At 57.2% G+C, this 22433-nt stretch overlaps 4 protein-coding genes across 4 annotated transcripts; 2 read left to right on the top strand and 2 right to left on the bottom strand.

Annotated features, from left to right (window-relative positions):
• Nucleotides 1-2219: 2219 nt before the first annotated feature.
• Nucleotides 2220-3471, top strand: P884DRAFT_209456 (uncharacterized protein; the record flags this gene model as incomplete). Its single annotated transcript, XM_069438937.1, has 2 exons — nucleotides 2220-2910; nucleotides 3002-3471. The coding sequence occupies 2 exons, from the start codon at nucleotides 2220-2222 to the stop codon at nucleotides 3469-3471; spliced, it is 1161 nt and encodes a 386-aa protein (XP_069294434.1).
• Nucleotides 3472-11650: 8179 nt separating this feature from the next.
• On the bottom strand, nucleotides 11651-15526 carry P884DRAFT_209447 (uncharacterized protein; the record flags this gene model as incomplete). The annotated part of the gene is made up of 3 exons (XM_069438936.1): nucleotides 11651-12406; nucleotides 12510-13836; nucleotides 13962-15526. 3 exons carry the CDS (start codon nucleotides 15524-15526, stop codon nucleotides 11651-11653), a joined length of 3648 nt encoding a protein of 1215 aa, XP_069294433.1.
• A 1875-nt stretch (nucleotides 15527-17401) lies between these two features.
• Nucleotides 17402-18357, top strand: P884DRAFT_71489 (uncharacterized protein). The gene has a single exon (XM_069446041.1). It carries the CDS (start codon nucleotides 17618-17620, stop codon nucleotides 18128-18130), a length of 513 nt encoding a protein of 170 aa, XP_069294432.1. The 5' UTR covers nucleotides 17402-17617; the 3' UTR covers nucleotides 18131-18357.
• A 916-nt stretch (nucleotides 18358-19273) lies between these two features.
• On the bottom strand, nucleotides 19274-21981 carry P884DRAFT_209362 (uncharacterized protein; the record flags this gene model as incomplete). Its single annotated transcript, XM_069438932.1, has 4 exons — nucleotides 19274-20821; nucleotides 20886-21281; nucleotides 21342-21715; nucleotides 21822-21981. The coding sequence occupies 4 exons, from the start codon at nucleotides 21979-21981 to the stop codon at nucleotides 19274-19276; spliced, it is 2478 nt and encodes an 825-aa protein (XP_069294431.1).
• Nucleotides 21982-22433: the final 452 nt, after the last annotated feature.

Below are 22433 nucleotides of genomic sequence, written 5' to 3'. Positions count from 1 at the left end.
GATTCTGGTGGCGGTCGCATTACCAGGAAAAAAGAATTCCGCTCATCCATTTCGCTGATGGGGGAATGAACCTGTGTTTATGAACCTTCATAGACTAACGCCAAACCTTTGAAGTATAAGAAAAGGGGGGGAGGTTTTCTGTTGCTGATCTTGGATGGCCCTCTGGCGTCTCGTTATTTCCACCCCTCCGTCTACGACAAGTCCGCAATCTTGGAGTTGATTCGCCGACCAACCCCGGTCATCGATCGCGGATCTGCCCTGTACTTTACCTCTTATTTCACCCCCCTGACACCGGCCCTAGGATATGTACGGACCTACCAAGTAGGTAGCGCTCTCACACGGCCCAAGACCCACCCCTGGAACAAGTGGCCAGGGCCCGGAACGGCGTGCTAAAAACAGTCAACACACTTTCTGCGCCTCGCTCGTCTTAGCCAAAAGCAGCAGCCATGGCAGCCCTGCCGCTGGTGAAGACTCTGGTGATGCGGGCAGCACAGCTCATCCTGCTTTCACGTAATAGCGTTCCGAGTAGTGTACGGAATACATGTGTGCATGCACACTAAGTATGTGCTTAGGTACGTACATAGGTACATACATCATTTGCGCGGAGTACCCTTACGAGCATGAGACAGCTGCACTAGTGTGCTGGGCATGGTTTACGTTTTCAGCACTCCCCTGCTTGTTAGTTACTCCCCAGATCCCTGGGTTCATCTTGGCATAGCCCCGGGACCATGCATCTCGAGTCCTTTTTTGGCCTGGCAAGCTCCTCCCTGCGGTCCTCTTCGATGCGACCGGCTCGTTCGATCCTGAGCATTTTCACGGTATTGTTTACACTAGTTATTCCGCACTCCTGGTGGACCGTCTCGGTGCTCGAGCCCCCCCTTCCCCTCCCCATCTTCCCGAAGACCCTTGCGTCAATCTGTTCCGATACGCGCTGGTTCCAAATGGGATAACGAGCCCAAGCTACCTCCAGACGCCCTCTTTTGCTCCACATTGTTTCCGCTTGCTTGCTTGCCTAAACGGTATACCTATCAAGCTCGTTTAGAGTACGCAGTACACTACAATATTGTTGGCTTTCCCGCCCCTCCTACGAGTGTACAACCCCCTCCCCCTCACCCCCCCCCCGGCCCCCCACGGCCTCGACTTGCAACTCCGTGGCCGTGCCGTGACTATACATGAATGTACCTTTGTATACTTGTGGGAAATATTAGGAGCCCACCTCGTCCGAACTCTCGCGGCTTCCTCGATACATTACTGCATACTTACATACCGCAGTACAGCGCGCTAGTGCGGGTGGAAAGGTTTACACTAGAGATCGGGAAGGACAAGGCACAGGGAGCCAGGGTCACCCTCGCCTCTCCCGCTTGACAGACTCACGCCGCCCGGAGCTTCTAGTGACCTGCACCGTTGCTGCGTCTCTGTCCTTGGACATCCTGCTCGCCGACCGGCTACCCCCCGCTTTTCCCGTGGCCTTTTTTTTTTCACCTACCGGTGCTTGGGCAGAACACTTATATAATTCCTTTGCAGCGCGCCAATGGCCAAATTAGGGTGGGCTCCGTCATAGTACCACTTCCTCTCGACGTTTCATCACCAGGCGCCCCGCCTGCTACCCTCTTTGCTACCATTGCCGGGGCTCTTCGCCATATCCAACTTACTGTACCCAGTTCATCAAGAAGGTCGCTTCCACCTCTTGTTCACTTTGCCTCCCCATCTCCTTCCTCTCTTTGAACACCTTACAAAGACCGGCCGCGTCACTCACTCATCTTCCTTTACCCTCCCCTTCGTTCTACCAACGAGGACCCCAACCCGCCTCCACCATCCCATCCTACCTCACATCTCCTTCCCGGCCCGTCTCGTCAGTTTGCACGAGGAGGATGCTTACCATCAACAACCCAGTGCAGTACGGCTACCAGCCTGTCCATGATTTACCAACCCCGCCGAGCACATCTCGTCCTTCTCCCCCCCTGATACATCTGGATCAGGGCCAGAAGCCGCCGCCGACCGGTTCCGGGGGCATCAATCTGTCTGACCAGCCCATGTCGGCGCCTCACCGCGGCTTTCCCCCGCCGGCGGCTCTGCCTCCAGTCCAACCGCCCCCCGGATCCGGACCTTCGCAGCCCCCTCCCAGCTTGTCCGCCGGCCAAACCGTCTCGCCTCCTTCGGCATCGCAAAGTCAGACGCTGGGGCAGCTCCCACCCGCCCCGAGCTGGCATGACGAATCGATGAGGGCTTGGCTTGCGGCCAAGACGGAGGAGGACAAGAGGAGGCAGGAAGAGGAGAAGACACGACAGGAGAACTACCGCCTCGAGCAGCGGAGGATCGAGCACGAGATTCTGAGGACCTCTCTGCAAGGAGGGATACCGCCACCCCTGGTGCCGGTAGTCTTCGCAGGCATGGGCGGCGGAGCTCTTTCGCCTGCGGCCCTGGACTGGGCGCAGCAGTTCATGGCCTCGCAGACTCCACTGCAACACCCGCCTGCACTGATGCCGCCCGGGGCCATGTCCTCGGAGCATCCGAGACGAGACTCGCAGACTCACCCGTACGGACAGTACCCAGCGCCTGGCGGTGGTGGCGTTCCATCCACGCCGGGTTCGGCGCAAGGAGTCCCGGGCGGATACACGTCGGGGTATCCTGGTTCCCCGACGAGGCCGAGAGGGCTGAGCATGCCTGGAGCAATGGCGGGACGTCCGCTTGCCGGCGCCAGTGCGAACCTGTCGAACTTGAACACCAACATTCCCAGCGTATCGGGTCACCAGCCAGGGCTCACGCAGTCTCAGCCGCAACCGCAACCGCAGCAGCAGCAGCAGCAGGAAGCACAACCGTCACCGTCCATCTACTTCCACCACTGGCAGCCTCCGACAACGCAGGCGGGGGGAGGACGGGGCGGGGCGGAACAGCCCGCCACGCCCTCAGGTTCGTCCAAAAGCAAATCGCGCTCCTGATGGCTCTGGGGTGCGCGGGAGCTAACTGGGTGTGTTCTTTCTTTTCCTTGTCACGCAAATAGGGGAATCTCCACGGAAACGAAAAGCACCAGGGCCCCAGCAGCCAGCGCCACCGCCGTCAACGACGACGCATCGGCATCGATCGCCACCCTTCTTGCAAGCCACGAGGCTCTCCAACCCACCGCCCGGGCGGAGGCGAGGACATTCGCGGCAGCGAAGCGATCTGGGTTCGTACCGGTCCGGTGCTGGCAGGGGGCGTGGAGAGATGTCTGACCCCGGGCGAGAATCGTCGCCGATGCACGCGCCAGGGACGGACTCTGCGCGGGACGGCGGCAACCCGCCATCGTCGGCGCCGCAGCAAACCCAGGTGCCACAGCCTGCGCCCGCGCCAGCGCAGGCGCCGTCTGGACCGCGGACTGGGGCACACTCGGTCTCATCCCTCCTGTCGGACGACCCGCAGTCTCCCGGGGCGACGGCGCGCCACTTTGCATCAGGGACACATTCGGAAGCACGGAAGCAGCAGCAGCAATAGCACTACCAGTACCAGCACCGTCGCCTCGGTGACTCAGATCGAGCCCGCGCATCATCCGGCGAGAGCGAGCGGGACGGGAGCGGCCGTCATCACCGCGGACTGTGAGAGAGCGAACTCCTGGGCTTGTGTGATACACTCCACGTATTCCCCTGAACATCCACAATACACACTACTACACTAAGTGTAGTGTAGGCACAATGGTGGAGCCAAGGGATCAGCAGCCACGCGGCCGGGTGTGATGACCACACGAACCTTAATTTCATCGTTGTTTCAGCCTCGCCGGGGCCCCTCTTCTCCCCCGGTGCCAAACCCTTCGCGGCTCGGATCCGATTGCAGCAATCGGAGTCCTTTTTTGCGGCATTCCCACGGTCTAGTGTACACTCCGCAGCATGTACATACGGATCCGTCCTACACTACGAACGGGGAGGCGGGAGGTTGGTGAAGGAATACGACTGGGCACGAGGAACGCAAGGGGTTAGGGGGAAAGGTTCCTGGAAATGGAACAGTGCCCACATTCCAACCCCCCGGACAAAAGCGGGACTTTTAGTCCCGATACGACGCAACAAACCCTGCCCACCGCGACAATACAAGACAACGACAACGACAACGGCGACGTACTCCACCTGCTGAGCGGGCGGGCGGGCGGTTCCCACGCTGCGCAACAAATGGACAACCACGGCAGCCACGCACACGCGTGCGTTGCGCTGCGCTCCTAGAAAGTACTTACGAACAAAACAATCCGGAGGGGCTTCGTCACAGACACGCCGTGTCTCCGGGGCATTTTCCCGATTCGTCGAGTCATTGCGGGCATTCGACGTCGACGCGGGGAAGAGCCGGCGAGACGACGTCTGCAGGTACTCCGTTTTCTTTCGACTCTATTTTCTGTCTCAGGTTTGGACACCTTTATCTCTTTTTTTTTTTTTGTATCCTTGTTGCTTGTGGCTATCGATTTGTGTTATTTCTCTCTCTCTTTTTTCTTCTTCTTCTGCTCCTTCTTCTGACCCCATTTGTATATTCGCCATGTATATTTATGGTTTGTATTACACATGCTTTGTTGATTGTCTATATTTGTGTATTATTGTGCTTTTGACTGCAGGTTCAAAACAGTGGCTGTCTTGTGTTTGTGGCTATGTAAACTTGCGTCGTGAATACAGTGTTTCGCGGCAAGCTTATTTGTACGTCCGTACCGTACGGAACTGGTGGCAGGGAAGGGTCAACAAGACGAGAGGCTCGGTTTTCGTCTTAATCATGTGCACGTGTTGACTTTACAAGTACCTCTCTCTTGCCGATTTGGTCGAGTTTGGTGAACCAAGGCAGGTGTGCGATCGCACAAGATTTCTCGGACAGGTAAGGTACGAGCTGCAGGGACCACGAATTGGGTGCCGTTAGTGTGCCACAGTAGTCTCAGTCTAGGTTGACTGAGGCTCGGGTTCCCGAATCGCCAGGACTGGGTGATAGGGCCGGTGACAGCACAGACCCTAGGGTCTGCTACAGTACCAAATGTTGGTACGGTACAGTACGAAGCACATACATACCTTAGGTAGGTAACTACTCCGTACACGGAATACATCTGTGTCGAGACAGAGAAGGTCGAACTGTTTACTAGTACACTCATGGAATGAGCGGCCTGAAACAGAGACAAGATTTCCATCCAGCAAGTTGGAACGCAGATGTACCAAAACAACTAAATTGTGTGAAAACCACAAAGCGGCTCGCCGAGTCGCATAACCACGGATACGATGTAGGGCTGTTGCCTCGGTTCGTAGCACCCAATCGGCAGTGTGATACCTGTGAAACGCCGGAAGGTACGAAGTACTACCCAACATTTGAATGTATAGGCAAGTGGGTATGTTCTATAGGGCAGTGACTTCCTAGACAAGCTTCTCTTCTTGCTTGCTCTATCGATCATGATACTATAAGAAAGATGGAAATTATTTTGTTCATTTTTTCTATCAGCGCACAAATTGCTCCGCAAGTTGCGCGCCAGCTTTCCATCCCAAGTCGAGATGGCCTAAAAGTGGAGGTGGCCGCAAACTTGCGCACAACCTCTCCATCAAGAGCTCCTGCAATTCAGCAGCCCCCACCTTTAGCAAGCTCGCTCGCACGAGCCTGATCCTACAAGACGTGATTGATGGCCTGGGCTCCGAGTCCTTGAAAGAATTCACATACATACTGTATACTCGCAGGAAGACCTTACGCGTATGTACTAGGTAGGCTCAGGCAGTCGGTTGATGCTGCGCACAGCAGTGTAGCAACTACATGGTACCAAGTAGTGTATGTACCTACCTACCTATGTATATACAGTGCTGTACGGATCACTTACATAGTACGTCCCTTACGCAGATTTTTAGTGTGGCGTGCGTAGGGAGGAGTGTTGTATTTGCGCGGCGATCCTCAAACTGTCCGCTGGCCTGTTTCCCTTTTCGATCAGGCACATCTCCCTAAATAGCAGCAAACTGAGAGCAGAAGCAAGGACTAGTGCGATCAGTCAAGCCATGATGAGGAGCAGGCGTTCGGAGTACTCCGCACACTAATGTAGTGTCGACTCTTTTTTTGTCGGTCGATCAACCGAAGATTGGCGGGCGCTTGTCAACCGCCGCGGGGTCTTGCAGCCATTGCCAAAAAGGGCAATTGATGAACAGGCCCCCCCCCCCCCAAACCAACAGAGACTTGGGAGGTTGTGAGAGCACTTTGCGGCTTGCTTCCCAGTCCCTCCCTCTCCCGAAAGACCAAGGCGGGACGCGCCCGATGGAACACGGTCGGCGGCTGGAGAGCCTCTCCCAAGACACGCAAGAGTCAAAGCACCTGCAGGGCCACCGCAGCTTAGGCGCCGGGACGGCGCTTGTGTAAGTGGCCGGCTCTGTCTGCAGGTATTCAAGCGAATCGTCGCATTCGTCTAGTTTTGAGTTTTGACACGAGCAGGCCGACCCGTTTCGTCAGTTGCGGGGTGGGGGAGCAAAATGGCACGGATTGCGCAGTACGGATTAACTACAGTACTACTACGTCCGTACGCTACGCGACAAGGCTTGGTGCGCGCGTTGTTGAGTCGCTCACCATGCAAGTACAGCACTAGAGATTTCTCCAAATGGACATCGGGCAATTTCTCATTCGCCGTCATGATTTCCGCGTTTGCCTTTGGGCCATTCCGCGTTCTAGTGTACACTACCCGCATTGGGGAAGTTGTCTGTAACCAGATATGTACTAGTGAGGAGACCGGCTACTAACGGGCAAATCGCCTGTGAAGTTGGCAGTGCCAAAGTGCTACAAACTCAAAGTAAGGGGCTTGGGAGAGACAGCGGAAGCGGGTGTAACAAGGAATCCGCAAGAGAGACATGACGTTGCTTAATATAGGGCTGTGCATTCGGGCGTACTATATCGTTATACAAGACACACGTACACTACATAATCGGTCTCGGAAAGAACGGGGCACTTTCGCATTGCTTTACGCAACGGTAAGGATGTCGGTACCGGAGTACGGAAGAGACTGATGTTGAGCAACTGGGACCGAGCCTGTGGCACACAACTATAACTATACGGATTACTATACAAGGGTATGGTCCAAAACTGGTTTGGCCCCATCCAGAGTCTTTCCCATTCTGGGCCGTGTGCGGCTGTCCGGGCACCGTGCCACAGCAGTAGTCTCCCACAAGTACAGAAGACCTTATTCCATTGCTGCGAACGGAGTATTCCGTACACTAATTAGTACTTGCTAGTGTGCTGCGTAATCCGTACATACCGTACTTGCGCCTCGCGGAATCGCAGTCCTGCACAATATGTCGTTCGGTTGCACCTGCCTCCTACGATCGCTAAGTTGCTGCTCTTGCATAACCGTTCTCATTTTCGCTTCTTTTCTTTTCTTTTCTTTTTTTTTTTCCTCCATTTTCACCTCTCACGCGAAACGCATAATGAACGCAACCCGTTTTCTCTTGGCTTTTATCTGGCGTGGGAAGTTTATCGACCATGATGTCCCCAGCTACACTACAATGTGGTGGAGCCGCTGCACAATTGCGCCGAGCCAAGGTAACGAACGCTTCCTCGATCTTGGTGGTCACGCTAACCACCAAACTTGCCCCGGGCCAATGACTCATGGTGTATGTACTTCGTACGGTACCGTATGTATGATGTTGTTAAAATCGATACAGACGAAGAAATTATGTCGCCTGATGGATCTGCTTGCCCAGCGCCGTCGGTGCCTGTTCGGCGTCGGCGTCCGCACCTCCGGAAAGCCCCCGCATGCCGCCGACCGTTGGGTGCGTGTCATCTAAGGACTGATCCGCAGAATAACAGGCGACGCAATGTCTTCCAGATTGATCTGGAATGTCAGGAATAGCAAGGGGAGCCGCAGAAATACGACGCTAGGAACCGCGGTTCAGCCGCCTCACCCCTGCGCCAGAATCCGCAATGCTACGCTAGGGAAGTGTATCTATGTACGAGTCTGCACAGATTACTCTGTACATACCGTACGTCCCATAATACGAACTACTGATACGCTAAGAACTGCACACACAACTCCACTGTACATGCTTGTGTACTGTTAACAGTCTAGAGCCTCACCCGGAAGCTGTCTCGTACGTTCCGCATGTACATGCAAACATCCCTTGGTGTACGGATGTATGTACATGCTTTGCACGTTGTGTAAGTGCGCTAGTTGGGCATACTGGCTGCCGATAAGCGATCCCGCCGGCCCATCGACGGAAGATTGCAACGCCGGGGAGCCGGATTGGCTCGATATCCGAGCTGCCTTGCGGTGAAACGACTTTCATATTAGCGAAGCGCGTACACGTGTAGGGTATTAACTCGAGCAGCAGGGACCCATCTTTTACCCACTTCCCCCTCCTTTCTCTCTTTCATACTAATCAATGCCCTGCCTGGGACGAAGTATGGACATACGCTGGGCGATCACATAGAGTTTAGCCTGTTGGCGCCTACATGATAGCCGCGGTCAAGCACGGCCGGAATGGCAAGAGAAGCAGAGATCGTCCGGTATCGATCTGGGCTGGCGAGATGCGGCGTCGCGAAACTACACTACGGAGTACACTACGGAATAATAACAACACAACTCGATGGAAGGAGCCAGAACAATGTGCATCATTTCCCTAGGAGCAGTCGTGTGTTATACATGTACTGTCGCTGTGGTTGAACAAAGGCAGCAATCCCCGGCATGGTTATGATGAAGGGGGGAGCAACACGGCACGGCGCCATGGGCCCGTCTTCCGCCCCAGAGTACTGCGTATCGTGTGGCCCTTTGCAGCCGTTACCTGGCCGTCACGATCCCGGCAATCAGACGAGCAACGGTCCTCTTTCCAACCTGACCAATGACATTTTACAAATGTTGCTACGCCGCTTGTCCTGTACAATACATCCATGAATATATACAAATAGGCACATACTCCGTGTGCCAACAAATCTCTGCCGAGAAAGGATCAGGAAAAACAACAAAATTCTGCAGCCAGATTGGCACCCCTCTCCCTTTTTCTGAGGACAAATCAGTCGGTTCGGCTGCGTGCGATACTCGGTTCCGCATTCCCACCTGCAGCGGCTGCCAGCGCTGGGCCTCGTTCTATCTCGGCAGGGCACAGGGGATCCGGAGACGACGGGTCGGTCTGCTACGAATCAAAGCCCTCTGTCGAGAACAGCCGCAGGGCGTTTACTCGCCCTGGCCCTTCCTCCCTCACTCTCTCTCTCGCCCTCTCCCTCGCTCTCTCCCTCGCTCTTTGGTCTCGGAATCTTTGTTCCTGCCTGGCCTTGGACCCAGCCCATGTTTCTGGAACACGTAGCGCGCGCCCAAAGGGAGCCCTGTACGTTCCCGACCGGTCACATTTCGGCATACCCAGCGGCCGGGCCGAAACCAGAGCGGATTCGGAACCCATAAGTCAAAGCTGGCTCCGTGCTGTACGGACTCGTACATGTACAGACACACATACATGCGTCTAGCGTCTGGCAGTAGCATGTCCACGCGCTGACCGGCACCTCGCTGGGGTAATTGGGCAACCAGGTCCGCTTCGGGAAATGGATGCGTGGGCTCGATGTCTACCGAAACTGGTCTGTCTCTCTCTCTCTCTCTCTCTCTCTCTCTCTCTCTCTCTCTCTAAAGCAGACAGACTTCCCTTAACGAAGGAACGTGGGAAGGAAACGAGCACGGCGTGCCATATGCACTAGGGCTGCCACCCCCTGTCAACGGTACGGCAGGGGAAGGAGGAAGGGTGGCTGTTCTGTTGTTCTGGAAGACAACTACGTGTTCTTCCCGTATCCCCAGGCGGCCGTGTGTTCAGGCAAGAGAGAAAAACTCTAAGATGTGCTGCGTGCCTACGCTACACAAGGCGGCTATGCAGTGTGTGTGGGTGTGCGAGTGTCTGCTAGAGTGGGCATGACGCACACAGCTGGCTCGCGGCTTGATATTGGCTTGCGTCTTCCGTACGTGCCGTGTGCATCCCTGGTTGGTGCTCATGGTCGTCTCTTTCCCCTTAGGGCTCTCCTTTCTTCCCTTTTGGCTTCGACGACGAGAAAAGCCGACTGGATAGGGGGGGGGGGGGGGGGGGGGGAAGGGGGGAGGGGGGTTAGTATCGAATGGAAAACACCATACCTCCCTCACCCACCATCCCTCTCATCGCTCAGGTCCTTTGACCGCTGCCCTGCTGCTGTCCCCCCCCCCCCCCCTCTCTCTCTCTTTCTCTTTTTTTTTTTTTTTTTTTTTTTTTTTTTTTTTTTTTTTTTTTTTTTTTTTTTCCCTGCTGACGGCCCCCTTCACGAGACTTGCGTACCGGGAGTCGCCCGGGAAAGCGGCTGAATACAAGCGACAGTGCTACCAGCCATCCAGTCCCATGGTATAGATGCCCTTCCCGCGCTCGTCCGTGCAGAGTCCGGCTGGTGTGTTGCGCTTGGGACGCGCAGACACACAACATATCGCGGCTATTTTTATTTAGCCCACCACCCCTTCTCGTCGATTGCTTGCAACCCCGTTTTGTCGACGGAATCAAGCAAGACCTCTGTCATTCATTCTTCCATGTTGGTGCCACGCAGGAAGAAGTTCTCTCCGCTTTTGTTCCGCCCTGCAATTGCTGGGGCAGACAAGGTTGGTTAAGAGACACGATATTGGACACACACACACACACACATAACTAGTCGTAGAGGACGACACCCGTTCGAGGGAACCACGCCCTCCGGCAATCCCCAGGGTACGTCGCGTAGCAACGGTTGCTCGCTTCAGCCACCTCCCCAGGGCGACTCGGAGATCAAGCTTGATCCAAACACCGACCAAAGTGTTCATCACAGCCTAATGGGCGGGTGAAGAGGGTCAGTGAACCGGGGACGCTCCATCGTCCTAGAAGAAATACAAGGGAGGCATTGATAGCCAGACAAGAACAAACTGAAGGACACTCGAGGCCTTCACTGCCGGCGACGAGCTGAGTCATGGAGGACTACTGAATACACCGCGATGACTGAACAAGACACAGTTCGGCTGCGAATTAAGTAGGTATAGTTACTCTCAAATGTTCCTGCTACGGCACGGGACAGGTTTGGCATGGCAACAGGCTGTCGAAGCAGGCTGAATGAGTACAAGAAATAGTAATAAAGGAGTAACAGTAGTAGTAGTAGAAGAAAAAGAAGACGAAGAAGACGAGGAAGAAGACGAAGAAGAAGACGAAGAAGAAGAAGAAGAAGAAGACGAAGAAGAAGACGAAGAAGTAGAGGAAGACGAAGGCAAAAATTAGAAACCGAAGCTATCGAATATAAATTCAATCACACCGCATACAGGCCGTGCTTTTATCGGAATTTAATAAGATTAAATAAAAAAAGGGGGTATCAAACCTTCTCCGCGTAAACGACCCATAAACCTGGCCGCGATGGGCCCCCAGTTCTAAAAAGGGCAAGCCACAGAACCCTGCAAGAAGGAAGAGAAGAAGTAGAGAAAAAAAAAAAAAGAACAAGAAAAATGACAAAAGGAAGCAGCTGAAAAAGATCGTGTCCGGTCAGTCAGTCAGTCAATCAGTCAGTCGGTCAAGTCAGTCGGTCAGCCGGTCGACCAGTCAAGTCGACCAGTCGGAGCCATGCCATCATCGCAGCGGCCTCCTGCCCGCAAGCCCGCAAGCCCGCCAACCCACCAGCCCGACCATCTCGGTCGCCCATCATCTCCTGCTCTGCATGCCGCAGCCTTCATTGACAAGCATGACCACGGCCCCTAAGCCGTCCCGTCCTTCTCCTTTCCGCCCTTTTGTGATTGTTGCTGTTGCTGTTGCTGTTGCTGTTGTTGATGATGGTGTTGTTGGTGCTGCTTGTCCTTGTCCTTGGCCTTTTCTTTATCAGACCCTCGTTCCCATAGCTTTCCCATGCCCATGCTCATGCTCATGCCCATTCCCAACCCCTTGCCCTTTTCTTTCTTTTCCTTGTCTTTCCCCTTCTCCGTCTTGGCATGCTCCGTCTTTTCCTTCCCCTCCTTATTATCTTTCCCTTCTTTCCCCTCCTTCCCCTTGACTCCCCTGTCCCAATCCCAGTCCCAGATCTTCGCCCCCCCGCGCCCCTGCTGGTGCCGCCTCCACTCGGCCCGGGCCACCTTCATCAGCAGATCCTCGTCGCGCACGGGGATCCACGCGGTCAGCGCCTTCATGGCATTCTCGAAATCCGAATCGAGCAGCACGTCGCGCAGGGCGTGGAGCAGCGCGGCAGCCGTGGCGTGGAGAATGTCCAGGCCTTTCGGCGGGGTCTCGTCCGCGGTTCGAGACGACCGGGGGGGTGGCGGCGCGCCATCTGTTGCCGTGCCAGGGGCTGCGTCTGGAGGGGCGGTGGTGGTAGCGACGGCCGCCGGCTCCGGGGGGCAGTCGCCCAGCAGCATAAAGACGTCCCACACGCGCAGCTGGGCGGGAAAAGGGATGGATAGATTGAAGAGGGTCAAGTACCAGCGGGTTCCGTAGGCGGTTGCGTTGATCTCGAGTTCGTTCTGTGTTTATTTTCGGTACGGTTAGCACACAGGCCGGACGAAGAAAACCGATATCAGAAAACCGGGGGGGCGAAGGGGGAGGAGGGAAGGGGGCAAGCCATACCAGCTTCTCAGCAACGTCCTTCCCCGCCCCCGTCAACCACTTCCCCTCGAACTCGGCCAAGGCGCTCACCAGCCCCGCGAAGCCCGGCTGGTACAGCCGCTCGAGCCCGCGGTACCGCCACAGCCTGACCAACATGATAAAGGCTCTCTCCTCGTCGAAGTAGCACAGCAGGGTGGCGGCCAGGCTCGCCATACCCTGCACGTACCCCGTGTGCGGAAAGTAGAGAGAGATGGCGTGCAGGACACGGAAGAGCAGGCGCTGGCCGCCGCGGTACCGTCGGCGGAACATGATGTGGCCGTTGACGGTGCGCGGCACGTCCATGTCGATCTGCACGTCGTCCGGGGAGGAGACGGCCTGCAGGCGGCGGAACTCGGCGATCAGGTAGTCCTCGGTCTCGCGAGGCGTCTTGCTGCTGTGGTTGTGATCGTGTGATGCGGCGCTCGTCGCGAGGAAGGCCCACCACGCGGCGGAGCGCCAACAGTCGGGGATGCCCTTCCAGACGCGGTCAATAAGCTTGGGCGAGGTGGTGTCGAATGTGTAGGACATGCCCTGACCCTGCGGGTATTTGGGTGCGGGCTGGGAAAGAGCCTGGGTAGAGTGGTCAAAACTGGCGCTGGCGGCGCCGCCGGCGGCGCCAGGAGTGGAAGAAGAAAAAGAAGACGTAGTAGTCGTAGTAGTGACGGTAGTGACGCTAGGCCGGACGACGGCTGCCATCTTGCGCCACTTCTCGGAGCGCTCTGCTTCCTTGCGTTTTTGCGCCTCGACCGTCTTGCCCATCTTCTCGTCGTCCGAGATGCTCGTTAGGCCGGCCTGGAGGGACAGCATCTCTCCGGCCTCGTCCATCCACCGGCGTTCGCGGTTGTGCGGGAGGCGGTTGGTAGCCGAGCGGATCGAAGAGCGGGTAGACCGCCGGGATGCGGTCGACAGCTCGGACGCGTACGTGTTCAGGGAGCGGGCCGAGACCTTGCGGCTCGGGGGCCGGATGAAGCCGCCCGGCAGCGAGGCCGCGTACGATGTGGACGGACGCTTGGTCAAGACGGTTTTCCGCCTCGACGAGAAAGGGGACGACCTCGGCACGGCGGTCCCGGCGCTCGACACGGGCCGCTTGGGGGTGATGAAGCCGTAGCGGTCCACTTCGACGCCGTCCAGGTCGGTCCAGTCCTCGATGCCGCCGGCGCGCTCATACTCCCTCCGGACCTGGCTATCTCGTGGCGGTGACAAGGAATTGGCCGGGGCCGGCGTAGTTGTAGTAGACGTAAGAGGGTTGAGACGAGCGCTTTGAGGACGAGGGGCCGATGCGGAGAGAGGATCGGAGGAACGTAGTGAACTAGATTCGGTGGCGAGGGCACGGGTCAGCATCCGAACATCCAAGCGCAAAGGCACAAGTGTCTATGAGTGAGGGGGGGGAGAGAGAGAGAGAGAGTGAGAGAGAGAGCTCAAAGGAAACCGTACACGACGTTCTCTTCCTCTTCAGATGGGACCTCTGTTGTGGGCTCAAGGCCAAGGCGCTCGGGATACGAGACGCGCCCCCCATCTTCCCAATTCAGGTCGTCGCCGGATTCATAGAGCGATCTCACCTTTTGTGATTCCCTCTCTACATCCATCGACGAGACGCGAATGCTGGGGACGGACGGTGCGTCGGCGGAGACGTGCCTCGAAGCCGTCTCTTCGGCCTTCCCAGTGCGTGTCTCGGGGCGTGGTGGGGCGGCGTCATGGTCGTCGGCTGTCGGCGGGAGCTGCTGGTGCTCGGTCGAGGAACGGGCCGCGGTCGCGCGCTCGTCCGCGCCCGAGGGAGCAGGAGCCGGTGCAGGAGCCGGTGCAGGAGCCGGTGCAGGTGCAGGTGCAGGCGCTGTCGCGTCGGGGGCGGACATGGTCATCATCGACTTGAAGCGATTGTTCTTGTTTTTGCCACAAAACATGATACTCCCCCGTTTGGAGAAGGAGACGGCGGGCAGGTCCTCCCAGAGGCTGTCATCTGGGATGGGGGTGGTGATGATGGGCGCAAAAGATTTCGCGTTGGCGGATGGTGTTGCAGCCGACGTTAAGGGGGGGCCGGCATGTGCCCTGTCGGCGCTAGCAGGCCCTGGTCCTGGCGCCTGTGGGGGAAGCTTATTGCAAGTAAGCGATTTGGGCGATTTGGGCCCTTTTGGCGGCCTAGCCGAGCCCCGCTCTGGCTCCATCTCGGGAGGCTTCGCTTGAGCTGCAGCCCTGTCGGCGCCAAGCACCCTTTTCCGGATTCGTCTTGATCCTTCAGGTCCAATGCCGATGGCCTTGCCAAATCTCTCGCCGAGAGATGTGCGCCGCAGGGACGGCGATTTTGATGATGGCGACGATGGGGGCGATGGGGGCGATGGGGGCGATGGGGGCGATGGCGACGATGGCGACTTGGGCGGAGTGGGCGAGGAGGAGGACGGCGGGCCGCCAGCAGACTCTGGGTTTCCGGGGCGGGGAGGGATGCGAACCGTCAGCGGCGGCGGTGCAAGTTGATGATGATGATGATGTTGTTGTCGTTGATGGACGATGGCCGGGTCCTCCTCCTCGTCGTACGAGTAGACCGACGGTGTGTCGGCCGCGTCGTGCAGGATTTTTGAATGGGCAGGGCCGTCGGCATGCTCTTCCCGAAGCGTGACAGTCGACGATGTCGGTGCGCCCGAGTCCCTCTTCCGCTCCTCGACTTGTGCTTGCGCTTGCGCCTGGCACGCCTGGCACGCCTGGTGCGCCTGGTGTGACTGTCGCTGGGCTCGGAATAGCGGGTGCTCTTCAGGCGGCGGGGGCACCAGGGGTGGGTTGACCGTGATGGGAATGGCCGAGGCCGTTGTTGGTGATGCAATGGTCGATGAAGCGCGGGCGAGGCGACGAGGGTTGCGCGGCGGAGGAAGGGGGATCGGGGGCTCAGCTAGCTTGGTCTCCTCGTATCGCAGTGCGACCAGGCCAGTGTCGTCTCGGAAGTGGGTAAGACGAGCTGCTGCTCCTGATAACCTCCTGTGGCGCATGCTCCCAAATTTTTGGAGCGCCATGTTACCGAGTATGAGCGCCGCAGTGCACCTGCTTTCGGCAATACGAGCGGCCGATTGCTCCAGTGCTCTCTCTCTCTTTTTTTGCAGCAGCTACTCAGCCAGCCAGCCAGTTTGGCTGGTCAGTCAGTCAGTCAGTCAGTCAGTCAATCAGTTGGGGAGAGAGATTGCCTGGGATATGCTCCAGGCGATTCGGTGACGGAAATGAAAAACGCAGATAACAGAGAATCCCCAAGGTCGGCTTCTTGTACCGGCCGCACACGTACCAAAGCGATGCGTTCAGAACACCCAGACACCTGGCCACACTGCGGGGGAGAGGACTGTTAACTGTCTGGACACGACAAACTTGTACGCTTAAAGTACCTGACCACGGAGGTGGTGGGCGGCAGGAGGAGTTCCGGTCTTTAAAGCATTTCCCACTCCCGTGCCATCAATTCGCCATCAGTTCGCCATCCTACCCGACTAGTATACTAGCAAACTACTCAGGTGTGTTGCCAAGTGCGGGCAGCTGGGGGTCTGGCTTTCTCTGGCTTGTCCCGTGCGAGCCCAATGGCAGTTGCCATTGGGGAGTGGGAGGAGCGGTTTCCTGCTAGCGACCTACATATGGCTCGAACTGGCTCCAATCTCTCGACCCGTCCCCGCCGTTGATATGCGGTCTGAAAAAGAGTCCGCGCCAAGTCACGGAAGCATGGGCTGGCCTTGTGTTCACCGGCCGGACCACCCAGAGAGTGCCACCTTCTTCAGCGGCGTTTGCTATCCACCACTCGCGGGACACGCCTAGCTGCCTGCATGCAATTAACTCTGGGTGGAGCCGTGTCCTAAAACTCTTTGGTGCAAATACTGAGAGACTGCAAGGAGGGTTACAGTAGGCTCCCTTCGATTCGTCGGTAGAAGCTTTTGCTTTCTTCCATTGCAGCCACACTCCAACTAGTGCATGTACCGCGAGTGATGGTGTTCAAGCGAACTCGATTGCCGGGCATGTCACGCGAATGCTTCCTCCGGCAAACCTGGAATAGAGCTCACCAAGGCTGCAGATCGCTCTTGGGATACTCTGGGTGATGCGGGGGGGCTCGATGAAGACGGCTCCTCTGTTCCCTGAACAGATTGAACAAAGGAGGATGAGCTGGCCACGCTGTCTTGCATGATGAGCTTTCTGAAAGGCCACACACGTGCCTTCGGTCCTACCTTTCTTGGTACCCATGGGTGAGGGAGGCAACTCCCCGTTCACGGGAGACCCTGCTACCCCTTCGAGATGCTCGAAGATTCCCATCCGTACGATAACTCTCTTTGCGTATTTGCTATCAGACAACTGTCAGTGCCGCATCAATGAGCAGAGGAATCTGCAGAGATCTGATTCAGCAAGCCCACGCTACTACCCCACTACAAATTCCCCGCGCTTGGTGGGGTCTGTTCGACGAAGTGGGGTGTAGCCTTCAAAGATGTTCCCTGGTTCCTGTTTTTAGACCTTTTCGTACAGTGACGGCCACACGCCAAGTAGCTTATTTCTCGTCCCTTCCTTCATCTTTACTTGGGTCATCCAGACCGAACCCCACAGAGAGGAATGGATGCAGCCATGATGGGAAATATTCAGGAAGAGAGAGAGTGTGCGTGTGTGGCCGACCAATGAGGGGGTGCTGCACGCGTGCCGTTTCTTCAACGGAAACCCAAAGTCCGGTGCCAGCGAGGTGAACCGATTGATTGGACCGCGACGTGGCATCAATTTAGCCAACTCACCCGGCGCCTCCATCTCAGCCCTTTCACGCCCTCTTTGCTTTTGTCTCCGTGCTGCCTCTTCGGGCTTCTCGGGCGCAGGGGCTCCTAGCGCAGAGTAATAAGTCAATTCCATGCAAAATTCCATACAAGTAGCTCTTGCCAAGGCTCGCAATCTGTCATGCTCCCATTCTCAGAGGCATGCCCCGTTCCTCATCAGCTCTCGGTAGGGTTGTCAAAGACTAGGATCAAACCCAGACGACCTACATACGAGTACAACTCCAAGCCCCCTCCCCGGCCGGATTGGGCGCCGACGACCAACAAGCTCCAATAGCCAGCTGCAAGTCAGTTCTGCTTGTCTCGTCTCTCCCGCAGCGCTAAACAATGCTTAAGAGAGCAGAGCCCGCACGCCATTGGGCGCGCCCCTTGCATCGCCCGTTAACGTGGCTGCACCTGTGCCTGGATACTAGTGCCCGGTACCCACGAATAACCCAGCTGCCCCCGACGTCGCCGCGCACCCCGGCAACTCAATTCGCAATGCCTCGCACTCATAAGATACACCTCAACCCATCACGGTCCAGTCGTCATAGGTCCATTGGCCCTTTCCAGAAATCCCTCACCATCCGCCCACCCGCGCCATCTCGACAGAGAGATCCAGAGAAGAGAAGCCAACAGGACGAAGCCACGTCCCAAACCCCCTCTCCCCCCGGCGTTTCCCCCCAACTTTCCAACGTTCCACAGCGCACATATCCACTCTCCTCTCCCCCCTGCCAACCAGGTACAGGGCGCAGGGCGCAGGCACGGGCACCATCATTAGCCCAACCAGGCTGGCTCGATGTTCTCGTCCCTTGCAGTTTGCACGAAAATGAAATGAAAAAAAAAGAAAGAAAGACGTGAAAAGATTGGAAACCCACGAGCCAACTGGCCCCAACGACGACCCAACATACCGCCCACCACCCACCACCCACCAACTGCGGCAGCGGTTGGAGACGGGAATGCAAGGGACCCGCGTGGGCGTGGGGGGATTCGGGTTTGCGGTTGCGGTTGGCAGGGGCAGGGTTCGAAAAGGAAAGCAAACAAAACGACGAGAGGCGGGCGAGAAGAGAGGTGATCTAACGAATCGGCTTGGTTTTTTTCTTTTTCTTTTTCTTTTCTTTTCTTTTCTTTTCTTTTCTTTTTTTTTTTTTTGGTTGGGGCTGGGTTCTTCTTTATTGGCCCAGCGAGTAAGTACCATTCGGCAGGTATGGTAGGCTACGCCATTTCAGTATTCTTCGTGGACGATGCCTATATCACGAGTAACACATCACCCTGCCACCACGACCAAGTGCCCAACGCCGATGCTATGCCGGCATGTGCATACCTTTCAGCACACTGGCCGCGTTCGGCTGCGGGGGTCCCAGGACGACGTTGCGGAGATGAATGACGGCACGGAAGACTATACGTCGAGCGAGAAGAAAACAAAAGATAGAACAAGACAAAAAAAAAAAAAAAAGGAAAAGGAAAAGGAAAAGAAGAGGAACAGACAATGGCTGTGTTTGTCTATCCTAGCGATCTTAAATTGGGTAATGCCACAAACCTTTTCCATCACCAACAACTGCCAGCCGAAAACTTCGCCCACCCCCTTTGATTCGTCATTGAGTGGACAGATTCATCCTTTTTTGTGTATTTGCCCGTTCGTTCGTTTGTTTGTTCGTTCGTTCGTTCGTTTGTTCGTTCGTTCGTTCAGCCAACTAGCCATTCACGCACTGCGTAGCTCATCCTGCGGTGTAATTGTATGTGATATGCAAAAGTTCCGCCCCCCTTTCTTTACTTCCAACCGGACCCCCTTCTTCGAAAGGACCTGGCCAGCGTGGCCTAACCGTAGCCCAGTCCAATGGAGATTCTCCCCTACTCTCTCTCTTTCTCTCTCTCTCTCTCGCTCTCTCGCCACGCCACGCTATGGTCGACCTGCTTGCATGACAGCAGCAGCAGCAGCAGCAGCAGCAGCTAATCAAACCTATTAACACTCAGAGCGTCCCCCCCCTTGGGCCGGCACCCTAGCTAGTCATCCTCATCATCCCAATTCGCCTGTCCATACAATGCCCCTCGTCCACTACTACCTCCCGTGCCGCTGCTCTCGAGCTTCTCCAGGAATTCCGGCGGGATCGTCGGGATATACTTTCTCTCCCGCTCGCGGTTGACCCCGCCGAACCCAGCACCGTAGCTCACCAGCATGTCTGTGGAGCTCGGCAGGGTGAAGGGCAGCATGAGCGCCGGATCGAGGAGTAGATTGGGGGGCGCCTCGTCCTCCTCGTCGTCTCTGGCGCGGCCGCCAGCGTCGCCTTCTCCTCCTCCCGCCGTATCCGGTCTCGAGGTCCCGCCGGACGCTGCCCCGTTGGACGTTTTCCCGCCTTCTTTCCTCCCCGGGGTCCCCGGCGGCGAGGCGGCCGCGGCCGCGGCAGCGCGGTTCCTCTCGCGCCTCAGGGCGGCCTCTTTCTGGATGGAGACGAGGTACTTCATGGCGCTCTTCGGCAGGCCCTTCTCGCCCACCTCGGGCCGGTAGTGCGTGGCGGCGTGGATGAGCTGCTGCGGGCTGAGGGCTTTCAGCTGCTGCAGCGTGGCGACGAGGGCCTCGAGGTCATCGGCGTCGAGGGACGAGAAGCACTGCAGCCACTGGAGTAATTGAATGACGGGAGCCAGGTGGCGGCGAGCGGCTTCGACGGTGGTCTCGCCCGACGACTTCATCTCGCCCTTCTCGTAGTGTTCTGGCTGGCGGTTGTTTTGGCGCGCCCAGTCCTCCAGGGTCGATACGTTCATGCGGATCTGCATCGCTTTTGTGCGGGCCAGGTATTTCCGGTTCGACATGATGCGGTTGAAGAGCTCCGCACCGAGCCAGTAGATGAGTTGGGAGATGACCTGGGCCGTGATGACCGAGTGGACGTCGTAGAGGTCGAGGACGAAGAGAGTGGACGAGAGGAGCGAGGTCACGTTGCGCGGGGAGGGCTTCGCTCTCCGCTTGGGTGATGGTGGCCGGAGCCGCTTCTCGAGCGGCTCCTCCTTGACCTCCTTCCTCCGCTTGAAGATCTTCCATTCGTTTTGGAACGTGATGTCTTCAAAACCGGGTATCGTTTCGTGGTCCAGCATGGCCACGTCGAGGACCTTGTCGAGCCGGCGCTCGGCGTCCCGGACGATGAGTATGAATATCTCGTTGATCAGCTCGGCGAGCTGCGCCTGGAACTCGGTGGTTGCCTCGACAAGACCGGCGTCTTTCTTCAGGTAGTGCAGGAGAAGTGTTGCGTTTGACATCCAGAACGCCAAGATAGTCATGTCCCATTGGTGCTTCTCGACCACGGCGTTGATCTTGTTCAGGGCCGTGATGAGCAGCTTAGCCAGTAGCTCGGGGCTGGAGTGATAGTGGGCGTACCGCGCCGCCAAGAAGATCATGTTTGCGGGCACCGGCTTCTGGGATGGCGACCGCTGCGGAGTCATGTTGGTGATGACGATATCCAGGATGCGCTCAAGCTCGTTCTCCTGGAAGACGAACATCTGGTCGTGGAGACACCTGGACCAGTCGAACTCTTGCTGTTCTTCCTCGAAGTCATCGAGCGACTTGAGAGACCGACAGTTAGCTTGGTCCGGGAAGGGAGCGCGAACGGAACTCTGGGAGTTTTACCTCGGGCTGGTCGTCTATGCCCACGTTCCCCAGGTCCACTTCCAGGTCGCGGGCACTCTCCATCATCATGCGCCGGCGCATCTCGTTCTCGGCCAGCTCCTCTTCCAGCTTGTCCTGGTCGAAGCCAGGGTTGTAGAAGTCATCGGTTGTCCCGGCGGTCCCAATGCCGTAGCCGCTGAGGTAGAAGGACATGTCGCTGTCGGGGGCGACGAAGTCGAACGCCGTCCTCCCCGTCGAGGTCTTCGCTTCGGTGGAAGCACCGTTGTCTAGCAGCAGCTTCGCGATGCCCTTGTGTCGGTTGGTCATGGCCCACATGAGGGCGCTCCACTGGTTGCGGTCCTGCTTGTTGACGTCCACGCCGGCGTCAATGAGGGCCTGGACGACCGATTCGTGGCCCTGTGCCCGGGGTATTAATAAGCGGAGATGCGGGACGCTGCGAACGAACGCTCAACTCACAAAACAGCTTGCGTAGATGAGGGCGGGAGTCCCCTCATCGTCGGGCGCGTCGATGTCGACGTATTTCCTCGCCTTCCCCTCGAGGATCTTGGTGACCGACTCGAGATTGCCGTTGCTTGCCGCCATGATGAACGTCTTTTGCAGAATGTCCTTCTTCTCGTCCTCGGACCTCTTGTCATCCGCGGCAATGGCGTCCTCGTCTTCGAAGGCGGCGCTCGCCGCATGAGCGGCCTGAGCGGCGAGCATCTCCATCAGGCGCGACTCGCTTTCCGGGCCGCCCTTGGTCAGGTCGTCGCCGTAGTTGTCTTCGAGCGTCAAGTCGCTGAAGGTCATGGGCTTCGCGACTATGGGCGACGTCAAGAACTGCGATTGCCCTGAAAAGGAGAATTGTTTAGCCATGGCTACTGGGAGAGGCCCGGTGGGCTTTTAGGAAGGAAGGGGGGAGGCGGGGGGGAAGGGCGATACGGAGGGCACACTAACCCTGCCATCCGTCGTACATCTCCGCCTCGGGCATCAGCTCGGTTGGCACACGTCGCCTGTCGTCGAGGGAGCGTGGGAGATCGTCTGGGAGGGTCCTCGGCTTCGGCGGCTGCCCTGGGGTGCCGGCATCGAAGCCGCCTTCAGAGTCCCCGAGATCCATGGCTCAGGGTGATTGTGGTCTCGCATGCGTCAGCCGTTCATCGGTTCATGGGCGGGCGCATTCGATATCGGCAGCGCGCATTCGGAACGGTCCCCGGAGTTGCGTGTTTACCCTCTCTTTGTTCGATCGGTGAGAGGGAAAGTATGTAGGGCCGAGAGTAGAAGTAGACGGGGGTGTCGAGCGATGCTGCGCTCGTCGTTTCCCCCCCTCCAAGATGGTCTTGGGCGTGCCTTAGTGTAAAGTGGGTTTGGCTTGATCGCGGTGCAAGGGGGGGGACACCCCACATTGGTGGCCCGTGCAGACGATAAAGTAGGATCGATACTCCGTAAAGAATGCAAGTAACTAAGCCGTACTCCGTAGCCCTCGAAACGGCTTGTGTAGGCCCATGGATTGCACGCTTTCCCTCTGCGGTCGTAACCGTTGCGCCACGACCTTGTCTGAGTTTCTCAATT

This window comes from Thermothelomyces heterothallicus (assembly GCF_042370625.1).
Source record: "Thermothelomyces heterothallicus CBS 202.75 unplaced genomic scaffold P884_scaffold_28, whole genome shotgun sequence".
Lineage (NCBI taxonomy): Eukaryota > Fungi > Ascomycota > Sordariomycetes > Sordariales > Chaetomiaceae > Thermothelomyces > Thermothelomyces heterothallicus.
This window is presented reverse-complemented; position numbering and strand designations above follow the sequence as displayed.

Bases quoted from the DNA above. Each gene is read 5' to 3' on its own strand.
- P884DRAFT_71489 (XM_069446041.1), top strand. From the start codon at position 17,618: ATGCTTAAGAGAGCAGAGCCCGCACGCCATTGGGCGCGCCCCTTGCAT.